The following is a 21026-nucleotide window of genomic DNA, read 5'->3' as shown; positions in this document are numbered from 1 at the left end:
AAACTACAGTTTTTTGTTGTCATCATTGTTCAGTCATGTTTCAGTCATGTTCAACTCTTTGTGACCCCATTTGGGGTTTTCTTGACAAAGATACTGGAGTGGTTTCCGTTTCCTTTCCCAGCTCATTTTACAGATGAGAAAACTGAGGCAAACTAGGTTAAGTGATTTGCCCAGGGTCACACAGCTAGTGTCTATATTAAATTGTACAATACCGTATGCTATGTAATATAGCTCCAAACTGTATTCTATCTCTGAGAGTAGTACAGTAACCTAGTACATTGTACATTCTAGTAACATCTGTGAATATTAAATGTTATGACTCAAATCACAATCTATTTTATTGTAGCTTAAAATTGTATTTGTATCTCATTAATAGCATTATAATCAGGTAGATATATTATCAAGTGAAATTTTATTTAAATAATGATACTTTAGGAACAGGGAGTATTTTATATTACTTTCTTCTAGTTTCTCACTTGTTTTGGTTTTTAATAATTTTAGAATCTTATCTCCCAAATTAGAATGCAGTTTCTATTATCATTCTTAAATCAAGATAATTAAATTTTCTTTGCACAGAAACAGAATGCCATTGTTAAAGTAAAAAAAGGTATATTGGATAATAATTTTAAAGTGTTTTTGGATCATGAACTACTTATGCTGTCAATGTGGCTGTGAGCTAGTCCAAACATTCTGGATGCCATTTTGGAATTATGTAGGAAAAGTAACTAAATTGTCCATGGATCTCACTGTCAGGCATATGCTCCAAGGTCAAAGACAGAAGAATGTGGAAGTCAATAAATTTGTATTGTTGTTAGCAGGTTTAACAACTAGCTGGTTGCTTCATTACCCTCAGTAGGGATATACCAACCTCCATCACTCATCTCTTCCTCCTGCCATTATTAGAAGATCTCTCACCTAAAATCACCTGTGCATCTGTATACATCATTCTTGCCTTTACATGAAAGCAGGTTTCTATGATCCTCTTTACAAACAGTTGCATATTTGTTTATCAGCCCCTCTGCTTAGTGGTCCTTCCCTTTCCCCTTTGTGACAGTCTTACAACCTTCTGACACAGGTCATGTTTCCCCAATGCTTCTTAAGAATTTTTTTCTTCTTTGTTTTTACATTAAAATTATTTTTTAAGAAACACCTCATTCCCCCTAATAACCAGAAAGAAGAGATTCCATTAGTCAATCAACTGCTATTTTCTTATCTCATAATTAAGCACCTCCTCTGCTGGGAATGCAAATACAAAGAATGTAACATTCTGTACTTGTGTTAAACTTAACATTCTAATGGGAGGACAGAAAGTACATACATAAATATAAATATATATACGTGTATATGTATATATATTGAATAAGTGTGAAAAGGTTAAATACAGGTGTATGTAACACGAGTTGCTTCTAGGAGTCAGAGGTAAAAAGGGACTGCATTGCAAACCTGTGACACAGAACTCCAGAGAGGAGAGAGTAATCCACATTGGCAGATGCAACAGGGACTGAGAAAACACCATTTAAGGAGGGTGGTCAGGCCAATCATCTCTTCATCTCCCAGCCAGCTACACTTCTTTTGGACTTCTTCATCAATTTCCTCCCCCAATCCCCAGTAGCTTCCCTTCCCCTCTCCCCTTTTCAGGTTTTTTTTTTAATGTGTTTTTTTCTCCCATTAGATTATAAACTCCTTGAAGGTAAAGACTGTCTTTCTTTTTTTTTATGTTTGTATCCTCAGTGCTTAACACTGTGTTTGGCATGTAATAGGCATTTAACTGACTGACTATATTTCATGCAGTCTGAGCCTTTCTTGGTAGTAACTCCTATGGAGACCTGTACAGTTCTCACTCCTCTCTTGCTCTCCTCTCTCCTTCTCTCTCTCTTCTGTCTTTCCCTCTCTCTCTTGCTCTTGCTCTCTCTCACTCTCTATTGTTCTCTCTCGCTCTCTCCCTCCCTCCCTCCCTTTCTCTCCTCCCATCTTTTCTCTTTCCTCCCTCACTTAAACCTATTACTTTACTTAATTGTTCTCTGTCTATTCTCATAATCATTTGTGTATTTCTCTTCTATACACATAATTATTTGTATATTTCTTTTCTATACACATAATCATTTGTATATTTCTCTTCTATACACACAATTATTTGTATATTTCTTTTCTATACACATCCCTCCCTTTCCCTACCCATCATTAGGTGTAGAGTCCTTGCAAGCAGAGTCTGTGTTATAACTCTCTTTGTTTCCCCAAACTCTAGCACTGTGCCTTGTACATAGTAGTAAATTCTTAGAAATTGTCCAATTAAATGGAATAGAATTGGATAAATTATCTTCAGTGTTATGAATTCATGGAACTTTAGAACTAGAATGGATCAGGTCATTAAGATAAGAAAATTTTATTAATAAAAACATTTATTAATATTAATTTATTAAAGTTGGAGAAATTAATTTTAAGAAGTTTAGGGCAGTACCATTTATAGCAAATTATAGGGAACAAAGAAGCAAGCATTTTCTCATTTCATAATTCAGTTTATATTATTAAGAAGTGACAATAATAGTTGACTTTACTCTCTTGTGTGGAAGTTGCATTATGTGGGACCCATCCAATTAAAATTCACAAGGCCTAGGGCTTAAATTTTGCATTTTGGAAAAAATTGTGAAACTCCTGTTTGAGTTATTCAAGTACATATGTTTAAGATGTTTCACACTTCTCCACTTCAGATGGTACATTTGTGAGTTGTACTGTTCTCTTTTGAACATAAAAAACCCAAGCTATTTTTAAAACTATTAACTACAAAAGAATATTCAAGATACCCTGTTTTAGAAGAATGCAAAATATGTTTGATAATCCTTTTTTTATCTAGTTTTTTACCCCTCCTTTTTCATTTCTTATCCCTTCACTTCCAACTTGTGTTCTCCATGATTACCACTTTGTTAAAACTGAATCTCTACTTCTTTCTTAGCCAACCAGAGGTTTTTTCTAAGTTCTCATCATCTTCAGCTCTCTTTGGAGCATTTGACATTGTTGATCATCCAGTCTTTCTTGAAAGTTTCTCCTCCGTTGGCTTCTATATCATTCTCCTGGTTCTTTTCCAACCTCTTTGATGAATTCTTGTCTTTATTCCTTACTGACTCTTCATCCTTCACCCACTGTGGATATTACAAAAGACTTGAGTGTTCACTGTGATTTCTCTAATTTTTTTTTAAAAAATTAAACATCTGCACTGTGCAAAGCATGGTGGGAAAATAACATAATTCTTGCCCTGAAGGAACTTAGGTGCTTAGATGAGAAATAAGATATGTCTACAGATAAATATAATGCAGTGTAGTGAGAGTAAAGGAGAGGTCCCAAACAAAATGCTACAAGTAATTTTAGTTAGAGGAGATCAGTTTGAGTCAGGAAAATCAGAGGGAAGGATTTATGGAGTTGACTTGATCCTGGTCTAGATATAATTTTGCAGTACAGTTATGCAAGATTCTCATGAATTCAGTCAGGACAAAATAAGAGAACAGTTAGAGGTATAATTTGGATGGAATTTAATAGCATATTAAGAGGGGGAGAATGGAATAAAGTTGAAAATGTTGTGTGGAGCCAGATTTAGAAGACCTTAGATGTCAGGCTTAGAGTGTGTTTTATTATCCTTTGACCACTTGGAGAGCTGCCAAAGTCTTTTTGAGCAAGAAGCCATGGAGAAAGGTGTTCTGGTCAGAAATGTGTATTGGGAATATTTTCCTGGCAATTTCTTTTTAAAATAGGCTTTTTTTGATATATGTTGTTTTTACATCAGCTAGACTTCCTTCTTTGTCCCTCTGCCCAACAAGGTATCCCTTATGATGACAGTTTTTTTTTGTTAAAAAAGAAAAAATTCAGCAAAACCAGTCAGTACATCAAAAAACTCTCTGACATTATATTCAGTGCTTTGACATCTGTGAACTGTCTCCTTCCCCCTCCCCCCTGCAATGGAAGTTTTTTTCTCTTATTTCTTCCATGGGGCCAGACATGTTTTTTATATTTTCACCACATTCATTTTTTATTGTTTGTGGTTGTTCTTTCCATTTAAATTGTTGTAGTCATTGTGGATATTGTTTTCCTTGCTCTTCTTACCTCCATTTTGCACAGGTTCATATAAATCTTCACATGTTTCTCTCAAGTCATCATGCTCATTGTTTCTTAGAATATAGAATTATTCTCTTAAATCCATCCACCACAATTTATTTAGCTATTTCCCAACTGATTGACATTTACTTTGTTTCCAGTTCTTTGCTGCCACGAAAAGTAATGCTATAGATATTTGGGAGTATATGGAGCTTTTCTTTTTGTCAGTGCCCCCGCTAGTGTATATACTTAACCAAAGAATCTCAGGTCAGAGAAATCCAAATATTTTTAGCCACTTTATTTGCATAATTACAAATTGCTTTCCAGAATGGTTGTACTAATTCACAGCTTGACCAAAAATGTGTCAATGCACCTAGTTTTTCACAACCCCCCCAACATTGACTATTCCCATCTTTTGATGCCTTTGCCAATTTGCAGTGTGAGCTAAAACCTCTGGGTTTTTCCTGTTTGACTTTCTGCTATTAATAGTGATTTGGAGCATTCTTTCATACAGTCGTTAACAGTTTGTAAGTTTTACTTTGAGCACTGTTTGTTCCTATCCTTTGATCATTATTTATTGGGGAATTTTGGAGTTCTAGGCAGAGGTATAGGTAGCTAGGTGGCATAGTGGATCAAGCATTGGGCCTGGAGGTAGAGATTTTCTAGCTTTGTGACTCTGGGCAACTCATTTAACTTCAGTTTGCCCCAGTTTTGTTTTTTATTTTTTGTTTTTTTTAATAATAGCTCTACCTTCCTGAGTCATGAGGATCAAATGAGAAAATATTTGTAAAGCACTTAGCACAGTGCCTGGCATACAGTATATACTTAAATCAATCCTTCTTTCTTTCCTTCTGTCTGTCTATCTGTCTATACATCTTGGTATCAGTCCTTATCAGAGATATTTGATAGATTTTTTCCCCTTAGTCAGCTACTTCCATTCTTATCTTAGATTTTATTTCTGTAAAAGCTTTTCTTTTTCATGTAATAATAATAATTACCTCTTTTATCTTGTGCAATTATCCCTATTTTGGTTAAGAATTCATATCCTACCCATCACTATGAAGGATATATGATCTACTTCTCAAATTTATATTTGCATTTTTTATTATAACTAGAATTACAAAGGGGATTACAAAAAATTTCAAGTAAAAATAGATATACTGGATATTTAAAGTCATTTCTTAACATATTCACATTTATGTGTGAATAAATTTGATATACTTAATTTTCAAAGTGTCCTATGTATAGTTTGAGGATTATAGCAGAATTTATTCCAATCAGTAGAAAGATTGTTGAAGTAATTCAGAAAGTCATGGTCTGTTCCAGTAACTGAACGAGAAAATGGAAAATAAATTAAAAGTTTAAGTAATTTTTATACACCTTGGTTAGAATAATGGAAAGAATAGTATTTATTTGAGAACAGAAGAGAGCATTTCAGAGAAAACTTGTTGTCATTTGTACAGTTTAATTATTCAGTCACTAAGCATTTATTCCAGTAGCCCCTGCCTTCAAGGAGTTTACAGACTAGCCAGCAGAGACTCTGTGTGTGGGTGTGTATGTGTGGGTGTGTAAAGAAAAGAAGTGAATGATTTGAGGGAGATGATACTAGAAGCTGGAGAGATCAGGAAAGTAAGCACCCCTCATCGATAATTTATTAAGAGCTCTACCTTCATATAGTAATTTGCTAGATATTCTCCAAGTAAGTTAAATTGACACTTGGAAATTCCCAAATGATAGTAAAACAGAAAATAGCTAAAACTGATATAAGCCCCCCATCCCTCCGTTTTTTAACCAAACCTGTAATTTCATTGTTGTAGTAATATGCTCTTGTTGTGGAATTTTCTCCACCAGTGCAGATTGGTATCTTTGCAACTTAGAGTCTTAGAGAACTACTCGGGTTATTAAGAAGTTAGGTGACTTGCCTGGGGTCACACAGCTAGCACAGGCCAAAGTTGGGACTTGGACATAGATCTTTAGATTCATGGGACCAGCTCTCTATCCACTATACTTCCTTTCTCACCTAGACCTATATGAGAGACCATAAAGTGACTTAAACTATAAGTCAAAGGTAAATTGCCAAGCTGTCTCCACAGAGGGAGTTTCCAATACTGGGAGTTCCCTTATACATGTAACATCACAAATCTTTTGCCTAGCCACTCACCCTTTCCCCAACGTCTCCCTTAAAAAGTGTGAAACATATGTGACTGAAGAGTCATAGGTGAAGAACCAAATGTCTCATTTGAAAGTTTGGCAGAATGGTTATTTATATTGTAATGAGGAAGTTTACTATGGAAGATAAACAACCATTTTTATCCTAATTGATTTTAGTTGATTTTAAGACGTTCAGATTGACATATCTGATAGGCAGCATCATAAGAGTTGGTGGATCTGAAATGGTTCTTGATTTAGTTTTTCAGCTTATGTCAGTCATACAGTACAGTATGTCAACTATTCTAACAGAAATATAAGCATATATGTTTCTATATTATACTGTTCATTTGTATAAGAAGTACTTGGATATCAGTAACAAATATTTTGAAGACTGGGACATATTTCAGGCTACACTTCTTGCTTCCCAGTAAATTAGTACTGTCAAACAAACATTTACTGTTGTTGCTAACTATAGTCTATTTAGTTTTGATAGAGAAATTTTGTAGTTTACTTTTGTTTAAGTTAATTGTTTTTCAGATGATTTTTATTATTCTTATTTTTATACTATTGTATCTCTCTAGTGTAATATAAGTTCCTTGACATCAGGGATTGTTTTGTTTTTCTTTGTATCACTTTCACTTAACATGATGTTTTGTACAGATACAGATGCTTTGTACAGATGCATTTGAAAATTTTTATCTTTTCAGGATATGGCTTTAGTTGCCCCTGAAGCTCCTTCAGAACAAGCGAGGAGGGTTTTTCAAACATATGATCCTGAAGGTAAGAAACTTCATTGTTTTCACTTTTGTTGATTTCATCTTTCTATACACATACACACACACACACACACACACACACACACACACACACAGTCCTATTGATATTCATTTGGTCTTATGGAAAAGGTTTAATAAATTGTTAAATTTAATAAATAAAAAGGAAAATATACTTCTTGAAAAATGGAAAATAGAACAGAGAAAAGGACTGAAACTAGCCAAATAGTAATTAGGTGAGATTTTTATTATGAGCTAAACAATCATCAACAAACCTGTATATTTCAATGCACAACAAAGAAAATTGTATACAAAACTGCAATTCTGCTGCATCCTTTGTATTCAGATGTGTGTCAGATTTAACATAATGGTAATAAGATTGCCCTGAGCTTCTTTTTTGTTTTCTTTTGTATATAATTAAGATGTTTTATTGATACTCTTTTGTTTTGCATTGCTATCAGTATCTACTTACTTATCTCTCTTCCTCCAAATAGAAGACCTGTTCAGTTGTAACAAATATAGTTAAGGAAAACAAATCAACACATTGATCTTATTCTGTGCTTTAGTCTGTCACCTCCCTGCCAAGATGTGGATCAGTCACCTAAAGTCTTAATTGTTTTCTAATTTCATCAGAATTCTATAATTCTTCAGTTGTTTTCTTTTTCTGTAGTTAACATATGAATTGTTCTGTCCTGATTCTGCTCATTTTGTTCTGAATCAAAGTTTCTCTAAATCCATCCTATTCATTTCTTAAGATGCAATAATATTTTGTTGCATTCATATACTATGATTTGTACAGCCATTCCTTAATTGATTAGCACACACTTTGTTCCAATACTTGATAGAACAAAAAGAACTGCTACAAATATTTTTGTGTGTATCTACCTTCTCTCTTTGACCTCCTTGATTATATGCTTGATGATGTTGTCACTGGATCAAAGGCAATGCACAGTTTGGTGAATTTTTGATACTTCAGGAATACTAATCTCCAGGTATAGTTAGGTCAGTCCTTGAAACAGCTCATGCTAATTGTTCTCACTACTCCAACTTGAAGGCAATGTTTGTGTCTTTATACTTTGAAAGGCAGCAAGTCAGCAGTAGGTTGTTATATTTGAGAATGAGCTGTCTCTTTTTTTTTAACCACAGCATCATTGGTTATAAAGTGTGCCTTTATGGGATATTTCACTTTCTAGAATAGTTGGACCAGTTCACAACTCCACCACACCTCCATCAGTGCCCCTGTCCTTTCTACAATCCCTGTAGCAATTGCCATTTTCCTCTTCTGTCATCTTTGTCAATCTGGTGGACGTAAAGTAGAACTTAAGAATTATTTTAATTTACACATTTCTTATTAGTTGTGATATGGAGCAATTTTTTCATTATTGTTGTTGATATCTTCCATGTGGTAATTTGAACTTATTCATATCTTTCCATTTATCTATCTAGGAAAAGCTCTCATTTTATATTTGTGCAAGTTTGTAGACACTTATCAGAGAAATTTGTTTTAAAGGATTTTTTCCAGTTAATTATGTCTCTTTTCATTCTATTTTCATTTTGCTTGTTAGAAATTCTTCATTTTGTCTAATCAAAATTAACTGTTCATATAATAAGTTCATACTAGGACTCTTACTTTGGGCACAGTCTGAAAAGAGAAATACTACCTTCTGAATTATACATTGTCAATTAATATTTTATTCATGTATTACAAATTACAAATTGCAGATTTTAAGTGAGTAGTTTATAAACTCAGAACTTTAGAAAGAAATTATATAAATTAAATTTTATATGAAATATGATTACAACATCAAGATTAATTTATTTAAATATGCTTAACATTCTGTGCATTGTATCTATATTCGATCAGAAAATGGTATTTCCAAATGACTTCTGATATTATGTAAAAGTGTTATTACATGGAAGATATTTGCTAAACTGTATATAAATGTAATATTAATGTATGGTGCCATTAAAAGATGATGAAAAGAACAATTTGGATAATTTGTGTGATTCATATGAACTGGGAAGATTTATATGAACAGATATATTGAAGTGAAGAGAACCAGGAGAAAAAATATGTGCAATGACAACAACATTGTAAAAGGAAAAAAAATTGTAAAAGACTTAAGAGCCAGGATTGATGTAATGACCAAGCACAGATCCAGATGAATGATGGTAAATCATTCTCAATTCATAGAAGAGAGATGTTGAGCTGGAGGTGCAGAAGGAGATAGACTTTTTCCAGACACCGCTATTGAGTTAATTTGTTTCACTTGATTTATTTATAACAAGGGAGAGCTTGGGAGATTGGGCAGGGAGGGAAGAACCTCTAGGGAGAGGAGCAGATAGTGATAAAAGTACAAGGAAAAAAGAAAAGATCATCAATAAATATTAAAGAAGAGGTAAAAGAAGGTAGTTCAGAAAAAGACAAGCAGGGCAATATTGGGATTACTGTGTTAAATTTAATATATACCTTTTAAAAGGCTGTAATATAAATTCATTATGTCATGTACAACCTTTTTTCTGTTCTTTATGGAAATGTTCACATTTTTTTTAAATAATGTTAAAACTTTTTTAAGTAAATCCCCTTCTTATCAGTGTCACCAGTATCCTATGCATTTGCCAAATCCACAGTATTAGGTGTTATTTAGTACTTCTTTTACCTCTGTGTCTACTTTTTCCTAACCTAAAGCTTTTATCTCACAAATATCCCTATCCCCAATCCTATTTATCTTCTTGCTTGAAGCAACAAAATGTTTTGGAAAGAATCCTAGACTTAGAGTACAAGTATAGGGGTTTGAATTCTAGCTTGGCCACCAATTACTAATTAAACTTGGTTTTCTCATTTAAAAAACCCAGGTAGTAGTGATGTTCTAACTACCTAAATAAGTTATCAATATGATCATATGAGATGATGTACATGGAAGGTCTTTGTAGCATGGCATAACATTAAGTGTGAGTTGGTAACCTGATGAAAGACATCATTGACATCCACTAAAAGGATTAAATTAAAAACTTTGACACTTAAAATTTTACAATTAAAAACCTTGACACTTATACTCCCTGATATACTGAAAATCTCACTTTCCCTTGTGTGTAAGGAAATAGTAGTAATTTTATGTTGTATGATTTAGAATCAATTATTGAATAGTTAATTGCTGCTATGAATGGATTATTGTATCTCATCCCTAATAATCCCTCCTACATTTCCTGACTTAGAATAAGAAGTTAAAAAATAAGCTTCCCCCCCCCCCCCCGTTTAAATGTTATTTTTACTTAGACATGGGTGTGGTGGTAAATTCTGTTTTAAAAAGAATCAGAATGTTCAGTTACATTTCTGTACACATGACTCATTGTATTCCTTAGCCTTCTTAGTAAGTCTTCTAGATGCCTCATCAATATATCAGTTAACTCTTTTGTCATTCAGTCACCAACATTTATTGAGTTAACAGGTAGATATAGGCATAAAGGAGGTTATAAAAAAAGTCCCATATTAAAAATCCAATGGATATTTCAGAGAATTAAAAACTTAGAGGGGGCAGAGCCAAGATGGCGGAATAAAAGTAGGAACTTGCTTGAGCTATCCCCTAAACCCCTCCAAATGCCCGTAAAAAAAGACTCTAAACAAATTCCAGAGCAGCAAAACCCACAAAATGACAGAGTGAAACAAATTTCTAGCCCAAGACAACCTGGAAGGTCAACAGGAAATGTCTGTTGCACCAGGCTGGAAGAGGAGCGCAGTCCAACACAAAACATGGACTGGCCCCCAGCGAACTGAGAGGAGACCTCAGGGGACTGAATCACTGGCAGTTGTGGTGGTTTCCAAACATCTCAACCCACAAACTCCAAAGACAACTTAGAAGGTCAGTAGGAAAGGTTTATCAGACCAGGGCGAGAGATAGAGCCCGGGTGGCTCCAGCCCAGGGGCAGTGGCAGTGGTGGCTGCATCCAGAGCTCTCAGCTTACAGACAGTGGCTGGATCAAGCAGCTAATCACAGGGGGATTCCAGGGATCGCTTTAGTGGCATTGAGGCAGGATTCTCTTGCTTTGCCCGTGCTTGGATCTGGATAGCAGTGCTGGGTGGCAGTCCTGGGGCAAGGAGGAATACTGGCCTGGTGGAGCTTGTGGCAGTGGTGGAGATGGAATCCTCCTCACAGTTCCAAAGCAGAAAAGAATGCTTGTGGTCACTCACAGACCAGAGCACAGGCCAAGAGAGGAGTAAACACCTCTTGTTTGATCATACCACCTTGGAAGAACTGAAAATTTACAGGCCGCTAGAAATATCCCTGAAAATAGCTACACAAAACCCCTGTAGCTTTGGACAGTATATCCTCCACACTGGAAGCAGAGTCCTACCTTAACAAAGAGTTAAAATTGGCTGGGGAAAATGAGCAACCAGCAGAAAAAAGACAGACTATAGAATCTTACTTTGGTGACAAAGAAGATCGAAACATACAACCAGAAGAAGACAATAAAGTTAAAGTTGCTGTATCCAAAGCCTCCAAGAAAAATATGAATTGGTTTCGGGCTATGGAAGAGCTCAAAAAGGATTTTGAAAATCAAGGAAGAGAAGTAGAGGAAAAATTGGGAAGAGAAATGAGAGTGATGCAAGAAAATCATGAAAAACAAGTTGACAGCTCCCCAAAATTGAAGAAAATAACACCTTAAAAAATAGACTAACCCAAATGGCAAAAGAGGTCCAAAAAGCCAATGAGAAGAAGAATGTCTTAAAAAGCAGAACTGGGGGAGTGAAGCCACGATGGCGGCTGGAAAGCAGGGACTTGCGTGAGCTCCCCACCATGTCCCTCCAAAAACCTATAAAAAATGGCTCTGAACAAATTCTAGAACTGCAGAACCTACAAAATGGCAGAGGGAAGCAGGAATCCAGCCCAGGACAGCCTGGATGGTCACTGGATGAGGTCTATCGCGCACGGAGTGGAGGGGAGCAGAGCTCAGCGTGGGAGGCAGCAGCACCAGCCAGACCAGGAGCCAGGCAGAACAGGCCCTAGCACCTTGAATCAGTGAGCTGTGGCAGTTACCAAACTTCTCAACCCACAAACACCAAAGACAACAGAGAAGGTTAGTGGGAAAAGCTGTGGGGGGGACAGACTTCGCAGTTCGGACACCACCCCAGGGGCAGCGGGATGGGTGCAGCTACAGAACTACAGCTGCAGTTACTACCGCCCCAGGCCCATGTGGTGGGAGGAATTAAGTGGCAGATCAGAGCAGGACTGAAGAGCCTGCTGAAGATTTGCGTCAGGTCTGGGTTGGTGGTTCTTGAGGAAGGAGGAGTGCTGGGGTGGCAGAGCTGGCTATATAGAAATAGCTCTGAAATCAACGGCACATCCCCTCAAGCTTGGAACAAAGTACTCTTTGCTCTACAAGCAGTCATACCCGAATGAAAAACTCAAGGGTCAAGTAAGTTGGCTGGGAACATGGCCAGACAGCGAAAACGCACCCAGATTCAGTCTCAGACTTTGGATTCTTTCTTTGGTGACAAAGAAGACCAAAACATACGGCCTGAAGAAGTCAACAAAGTGCAAGAGCCTACACCAAAAGCCTCCAAGAAAAACATAAACTGGTCTCAGGCCATGGAAGAGCTCAAAAAGGAGTTGGAAAAGCAAGTTAGAGAAGTAGAGGAAAAATTGGGACGAGAAATGAGAATGATGCAAAAAACCATGAAAAACAAATCAATGACTTGCTAAAGGAGACCCAAAAAAATACTGAAAAAAATATTGAAGAAAACAACACTTTAAAAAATAGACGAACTCAAATGTCTAAAGAGCTCCAAAAAGCCAATGAGGCAAAGAATGCCTTGAAAGGCAGAATCAGCCAAATGGAAAAGGAGGTCCAAAAGACCACTGAAGAAAATACTACCTTAAAAATGAGATTGGAGCAAGTGGGAGCTAGTGACTTGATGAGAAATCAAGATATTATAAAACAGAACCAAAGGAATGAAAAAATGGAAGACAATGTCAAATAATCTCATTGGAAAAACCACTGACCTAAAAAATAGATCCAGGAGAGAGAATTTAAAAATTATTGGACTACCTGAAAGCCATGATCAAAAAAAGAGCCTAGATATCATCTTTCAAGAAATTATCAAGGAGAATTGCTCTGATATTCTAGAGCCACAGGGTAAAATAGAAATTGAAAGAATCCACAGATTGCCTCCTCAAATAGATCCCAAAAAGAAAACTCCTAGGAACACCGTCGCCAAATTCCAGAGCTCCCAGGTCAAGCAGAAAATACTGCAAGCAGCCAAAAAGAAACTATTTGAATATTGTAAAAAAACAATCAGGATAACATAGGATCTGGCAGCTTCCACATTAAGGGACTGAAGGGCTTGGAATACAATATTCCGGAGGTCAATGGAGCTAGGATTAAAACCAAGAATCACCTACCCAGCAAAACTGAGTATCATGCTCCAAGGCAAAATATGGATTTTCAATAAAATAGAGGACTTGCAAGCTTTCTCAATGAAAAGACCAGAGCTGAATAGAAAATTCGACTTTCAAACACAAGAATCAAGAGAAGCATGAAAAGGTAAACAAGAAAGAGAAATCATGAGGGACTTACTAAAGTTGAACTGTTTGGTTTACATTCCTACGTAGAAAGATGATGTGTATGATTCATGAGACCTCAGTATCATAGTAGCTGAAAGGAATATGCATATATATATGTGTATACATATATATACATATGTGTATGTATGTATATATGTAGGTATATATATGTATATATATACATGTATATATACACACACACACAAAGGGCACAGGGTGAGTTGAATATGAAGGGATGATATGTAAAAAAATAAAATCAATTTAAGGGATAAGAGAGGAATATATTGAGAGAGGGAGAAAGGGAGAGATAGAATGGGGTAAATTGTCTCACATAAAAGTGGCAAGAAAAAGTGGTTCTGTAGGAAGGGAAGAGGGGGCAGGTGATGGGGAATGGGTAAATCTTGCTCTCATTGGATTTGACCTGAGGAGGGAATACCATACACACTCAATTGGGTATCTTACCCTACAGGAAAGAAGGAGGAAAAAGATAAAAAAGGAGGGATGATAGAAGGGAGGGCAGACAGGGGGAGGAGGTAATCAAAAACAAACCCTTTTGAAAAGGGACAGGGTCAAGGGAGAAAATTCAGTAAAGGGGGACAGGTTACCTGGAAAGAACAAAACATAGTTAATCTTTCACAAGATGAGTATTGTGGAAGGGTTTTACATAATGATATGCATGTGGCCTATGTTGAATTGCTTGACTTCTTAGGGTGGGTGGGGAGGGAAGAGGGGAGAGAATTTGGAACTCAAAGTTTTAAAAACAGACGTTCAAAAACAACAACAAAAAAAAAAGTTTTTGGATGCAACTAGGAAATAAGATGCACAGGCAGTGGGGCATAGAAATTTATCTTGCCCTACAAGAGAAGAAGGGAAAGGGTGATGGGAGGGGAGTGGGGTGACAGATGGGAGGGCTGACTGGGGAATGGGGCAACCAGAATATATGCCATCTTGGAGTGGGAGGAGGGTAGAAATGGGGAAAAAAATTGTAATTCAAACTTTTGTGAAAATCAGTGCTGAAAACTAAATATATTAAATAAATTTAAAAATAAATAAATAAAAATCAGGATAAGCAAAAAAATTAAAAAAAAATTAAAAAAAACAGAATTGGCCAAATGGAAAAGGAGGGCCAAAAGCTCACTGAAGAAAATAATTCCTTAAAAATTAGAATGGAGCAAATGGAAGCTAATGACTCTATGAGAAATCAAGAAAGTATAAAACAAAACCAAAAGAATGAAAAAATAGAAGACAATATGAAATATCTCATTGGAAAAACAACTGACCTGGAAAATAGATCCAGGAGAGACAGTTTTAAAATTATTGGACTACCTGAAGGACATGATTAAAAAAAAGAGGCTAGATATCATCTTTCAAGAAATTATCAAGGAAAACTTCCCTGATACTCTAGAACCAGAGAGTAAGATAGAAATTGAAAGAATCCATTGATCACCTCCTAAAAGAAATCCCAAAATAAATGAAAACTCCCAGGACTATAATAGTCAAATTCCAGAGCCCCCACTTCAGGGAGAAAATAGTGCAAGCAGCCAGAAAGAAACAATTCAAGTATTGTGGAAACACAATCAGGATAAAACAAGATATAGGAGCTTCAACATTAAGGGATTGGAGGGCCTAGAATGTGATATTCTAGAGATCAAAAGAGCTAGTTCTAAAACCAAGAATCACCTACCCAACAAAACTGAGTGTAATATTTCAGGGGGGAAAATAGATATTCAATGAAATAGAGAACTTTCAAACATTATTGATGAAAAGACCAGAGCTGAATAGAAAATGTGACTTTCAAATACAAGATTCAAGAGAAGCTTGAAAAGGTAAACAGGAAAGAGAAATCATAAGGGACTTACTAAAGTTGAACTGTTTACATTCCTATATGGAAAGATGATATTTGTAACTCATGAGACCTTTCTCAGTCGTAGCATAATTGGAGGGAACAGGTAGATAGATTTGTATATGTATTATGTATGTATATGTGTATGTATATAGACAGAGGGCACAGGGTGAGTTGAAAATGAAGGGATGATATCTAAAAAACAAAATTAAGGGGTGAGAAAGGAGTGTACTGAGAGGAGAAAGGGAGAGATAGAATGGGGTAAATTATCTCACATAAAAGAGGCAAGAAAAAGCTTTTACAGTGGAGGGGAAGAGGGGGGGAAGTGAGAGAGAATGAGTGAACCTTACTCTTATCAAATTTGGCTTAAGGAGGAAATAACATACACACTCAATTGGGTATGGAAATCTATCTTACCCTACAGGAAAATAGGGGGGAAGGGGATAAGAAAGGGTGGGATGATAGAAGGGAGAGCAGGATTAGGGGAAGGGAGAATCAGAGGCAAATACTTTTGAGGAGAAACAGAATCAAAAGAGAGAATAGAATAAATGGGAGGTGGAATAGGATGGAGGGCAATATAGTTAGTCTTTCACAACATGACTATTATGGAAGTGTTTTGTATGACTACATATGTATAATCTATGTTGAATTGCTGGCCTTCTCAGTGAGGGTGAGTTGGGGAGGAAGGAAGGAAGACAATTTGGAACTCAAAGTTTTAAAAACACATGTTAAAAATTGTTTTTACATGCACCTGGGAAATAAGATATACAGGCAGTGGGGCATAGAAATCTATCTTGCCCCATAGCAAAATAGAAGGAAAGGGAATAAGAACAGGGGGTGATAGAAGGGAGGGCAGGTTGGGGAAAGGAATAATCAGAATGCATGCCATCATGGGGTGGGAGGAGGGGAGAGATGGGGAGAAAATTTGAAACTCAAAATCTTGTAGAAGTGAATGTTGAAAACTAAAAATAAAGAAAAAGAAAAAACTTAGAACCCACAAGAAGGGCAATATTATTGTCAGTGATATGGATATAGGAAAGAGATTCCCTTTTTAGAAATAATTTTAACTTCAGTGGGTTAAATTTCAGGTGTCAGAAAGTCTACTCTGGAAGATATTTTAGCACTCAGGTGGCTCAGTAGATAGAGTGCTGGACCTGGAGTCAGGAAGACCTGCAAGTCACTTAGTCTGTTTGCCTCAGTTTCCTCAGATATAAAATGGAGATAATAATAGCACAGGCTTCTCAGAGTTGTTGGGAAGATAAATGAATAATATTTGCAAAATCTTAGCATAGTACCTGGCACATGATAAGGATTATATAAATGTTTATTTCCTTTTCCTCTACTCATATGAAAAAGCATGGGATGTTTTGTAACTATGTAGAAATATAGATATGAAAGTGATCTGCATACATGTGATAGTTAGCTTTTGATTATTTTTTCATTGAATTTTCCAAATTGTGTATGAAGGGAAATCTTCTAAAACTTTATCTTTCTTGCCTTCTCAATGCTTTCTAACTCACTGGGCCTGAAGGAGGCACATATTTCTAATTACCCACTGTCATTTCAAATCCTTCCTCTCCCTTTGTCATTCAAAAACCTCTTTGAGCCCTATGCAATCCTATTATAGCATTCTTTTCCGTTCTTTGTCACTACCATGTCATGACTTCCTTGCTACTCTCATTTTTCACAGTGGCTTTAACACTTAGCCTCTTTCTCTTCTCTCTATCCCCTGACATGTTTTGTAACTTCAGTATTCACAGATAACCCTTACTTTTCAATCGCTAAGGAACTCATTTTACCTCCAATGATGGCAGCTGCCCTAGTACAAATCCCCTGGCATCTGTCATGTATATTATTCTAAAAGCTTCCTAATTGTTTTCCCTTCTTTAATCTATCAGCTGCCAAAAATATTCATCCAAAGGCATGGATATGACCATGTCCTTCTTATGCTCAAAAACCTTAGCAATAAAATATAGGTTCTTTGACAAGATCTATTTCATTTTTTTTTCTTTGTATCTATAATGATGAGAACAAAATATATAGTGTGCAGTTGAAATAACTCAATTCTGACCTATTTTTAGAAGTTATGAAAGTCATAAAAAATGTGTAACACAGAAATGACATCAACCAATGTTGCTATAATTTTATACAAAACTGATAGGAACCCATTGCCATAAAAGGAGACTAAAAAGAGCCTTAAAAGCTTTAGAAAACATCTGACTTGCTTTCCAAGAAGAAAGAGATGATGGTCGAAGGCAACTTGAGTTTCAAATAGGAGTTTGTTTTGTTTGACCATGCTTATTTGATATACATACCTATGTGAGTGTATGTATGTATATTTTTTTTTCATCATTTGGAGCAAAGAAGCAAGCTAGTAATAGAGCTACCAAAAAGGGAAAGAAAAGAAAGAGGGTCCTTAAAGTATTATTTAAAGCATCAGGAGGTCATTCATAAAAAGAAAGTCACCATATACATCAAAATGTTTATGGCAACAGTTTTTGTGATAGAAGAGAATTGGAAACAAAGAGGATACCCATTATTTAGAGAATGGCTAGATGTTGTGGCACATAATTGTAGTGAAATGTTACTCTGGGGTAAGAAATGGCAGGTGTGATAAGTACAGAGGAGAGTGGAAAAAACCTATAAGAACTAATGGAGAGCAAAACAAGAGGAGCCAAAAATACAGTACATACAGAGACTTCAAGAACATGAATGGAAAGAACAACCACAAAGAAATCAAAAGGGAATATTATACAATAACAAAGAACAAGCCTGGCTCCAAAAAGCCTAGGCTGGATTGTCTTCAGGAATTTGCAAAACTCCTTGAATGGCTCTAGCCTTCTCCCAGAAACAAAGCCTATCCCATTAATATCAGTACTCTTAATAGTATTATGGATACAAGACATGAAATGACAGAGGCTCTGAAAAATTGAAAGTTAATTTCATACAGATGTTGTCCATACTCAGGTCTGTGCTAGGTGTGGGCCATTGGGCTATAGCACACTAATGACTAATGAGAAGCTTCAAAGAGGAATAGGATTAACGAAGCCCATCAAAGACATGCATGACAGAAAAAACATGGGCTAGTCTCATGATTGGGACAAGCAATATCTAGTGGATCACTGGTGTCTGAAACATCAGGAAAAATCAAGGAAAGCTTCCAGCATGTTGGGTAGATGTTTTGTGCTAAAATTATAGAAGACATAAAGAGGAGTCACACAGATCTACAAGCATGGTTGAAATTTTCATTGTGAGAAGAAACTTCCAAATCAGTGAGAAGACAGATTTGAGGATTTGAGAGTATTCTTAGCACAATGCCTTGGACATAGTAGGCACTCAGTATTTTTTAAATTGAATTGAAATGAAAAACCTTCATTGGGTCCCTACTGTTACTCTCTAGGGTAAAATGCAAACTCCTTCCTTACCTGTCCTTTAAAACCTTCCATAATCTTACTTTCTTACCTTCACAGTTGTCAATATGTTCCAGCCAAACTAGACTACTTAGACGTTCTCTGAATTTTACATGCCATTAATTGCCTCCCTGCATTTCCACAGGACATCTCCCATACCCAGATAGCACATCTACCTCATGTCCATATTTTAGTATCCATCCTTCTCTGTCTTCCAGACTTAGCTCAAGTGCTATGCTTACAGCACTTTAATTTCTACCTCGTAGAAGACAAGATACAGTGGAAAGTGCTAGATACATAATCATAAGACCTAGGTTTTATTCCAAGCTCTGCCATTTAATAACTGTATCACCCTAAGTCATTTAGCCTCTCTGGTACTAAGTTTCCCCAACTATAAAAGGAAAGAATTGGATTAGATGGCCTTTGAGTTCCGGCTCTGTCCTGTGATCTATGTCATTGTGTGTAAAAATTAAACACAATTCAGGCATTCCCCACTGGAGAAGCTACAGCACAGTATCCAAATTGAAGAGAGATTCCCTTTAGATGGTAAGGTCCTACAGATGTTCCCAATGCAGAGAAGGTAAAAGTTACTGATTGCATCAAACCCTGAAATAGCGCAGAGCCTCCTGGATGGGATCCATAATCACTTAAAAGAATTTGGCTTAACCATACATCCAGGAAAAACCAAGTGGATAAAAAACTGATTATTATCCAAAGTATGATTGAAGGAGCAATCTATAGTGTCCATCTGTTGGTATATAGATATGCGTGCATATGTAAATGTGTAAATATATAATATATGTATATGTCTGTGATCTACATGCACATAGATCGTTTCATGGATTCACTTACATACATATGAGTAGAAGAATAGGCCAAGTCACCATTGAGAAATTTCAGAATTAGTTTAATGACCCCCCAAAGCCTTTCCCTGGGGGGAAAAATCAATTTTTAAAATATTGACAGGTAAAATTTTATTTGCAATAAATACTAATCTTGCTAATGGTTGAAGTTTTGCTGAGACTTTAAGGAAGCCAGGAAACCCAGAAGGCAAAGGTGAGGAGATAGACTATTCCAGGTATGGGAAAACACTCAGAGTCAGGATATGATGTCATATGCAAGAAAAAACAAATAACTCAGATTATTTGAGTTCACAAAGCACATTTTTGTACATTTTTTATTGATTCTTACAGCAATCTTATGAGATTGGGAGAGTTTATTATCTTCATTTTACATTTGAAATTCCAAAGTGACTTGTCTGAGGTCACACAGCTAATAAGTAATAATTCTGCGACAGGCAAGTAGGTTTTCTTCACACTAGTTCTTTCCAGTATCCTGTACCACTTTTCTCTTCAAATTCCAATATTTTTTAAAGCAAAAGTATCCAAATGACTACTTTATTTATTCTTTCCCAATTTACCCAAGTATAGATTTCACTATTTTTCTTTACATATTAGAAACTGATTTTAACTCTCAATTTGTCTAACACCAGGAAATATCTAGCTTAGAATTCTAGGAGAATGATAATCATCATAATATGCTTATCATACTTTTTAAAATAAGGTCTGAGGTATGTGTTCAGATATTTTTTTAAACTGTTTACTTCTTCATTTGGAGCCCTACCAATATTTTAATTTTAGAAAGGCCTTGGCAGATCACCTTCCATTACTCACTTCCCAACCTATGGAGTAATCCTGAATTCAACAATAAAAATAAACACTATTCCATGTGCTCAAGGTCTAAAGGAAATCAGACAAGCTTAATGAAAATCAGGCTGTGGGCCTAAGAGAAATGTGATAGTTTGATTTCCTTCTAGTTAGTTCCTATTTGTTTCTGTGTTGTAAACTCTAAGGATGTGTTTTCAGAACTACACTAATGTTTCATAAAAAGCTAAAATTGACAAATGAGAACGGGAATCAAAAAACATATTGAATAACAAATAATTTTGATGGATCTAACCATTTTTGAAAACTTTTTTCTAGGCTATTAAAATTTGTTATTCCTTTATTTGTAATGTTCATGTTCTATGAATCTAGAGCTCATTCTAGAACAGGAACCAGAGGAATCAAACGCACTTAATTCTGTTGAACTTAGTGAATAATAATTTAATGCCCTCTGAATGTTTTTGTTTTATCCCAGAACCTCAGTTCGTCAAATTTTCTGGTGAACTAAAAGTTGACTTAAATTCTCTCATTTTTCAACC

General features: G+C 35.8%; 1 protein-coding gene across 2 annotated transcripts in view; it reads left to right on the top strand.

Moving 5' to 3' along the window:
• The window catches only part of MINDY3 (MINDY lysine 48 deubiquitinase 3), a 105784-nt gene that overhangs the window by 66619 nt on the left and 18139 nt on the right, over positions 1-21026 (top strand). For both annotated transcript variants that reach the window (XM_036761285.1, XM_036761286.1), the window contains exon 11: positions 6942-7014. In XM_036761285.1, the coding sequence (XP_036617180.1) occupies positions 6942-7014 (73 nt within the window). The remainder of the gene's footprint in view (positions 1-6941; positions 7015-21026) is intronic.

The sequence above is a fragment of the Trichosurus vulpecula genome, chromosome 5 (genome assembly GCF_011100635.1).
Source record: "Trichosurus vulpecula isolate mTriVul1 chromosome 5, mTriVul1.pri, whole genome shotgun sequence".
Lineage (NCBI taxonomy): Eukaryota > Metazoa > Chordata > Mammalia > Diprotodontia > Phalangeridae > Trichosurus > Trichosurus vulpecula.
Note: the sequence above shows the minus strand (reverse complement) of the source record. Positions and strands in the feature narration are given on the sequence as shown.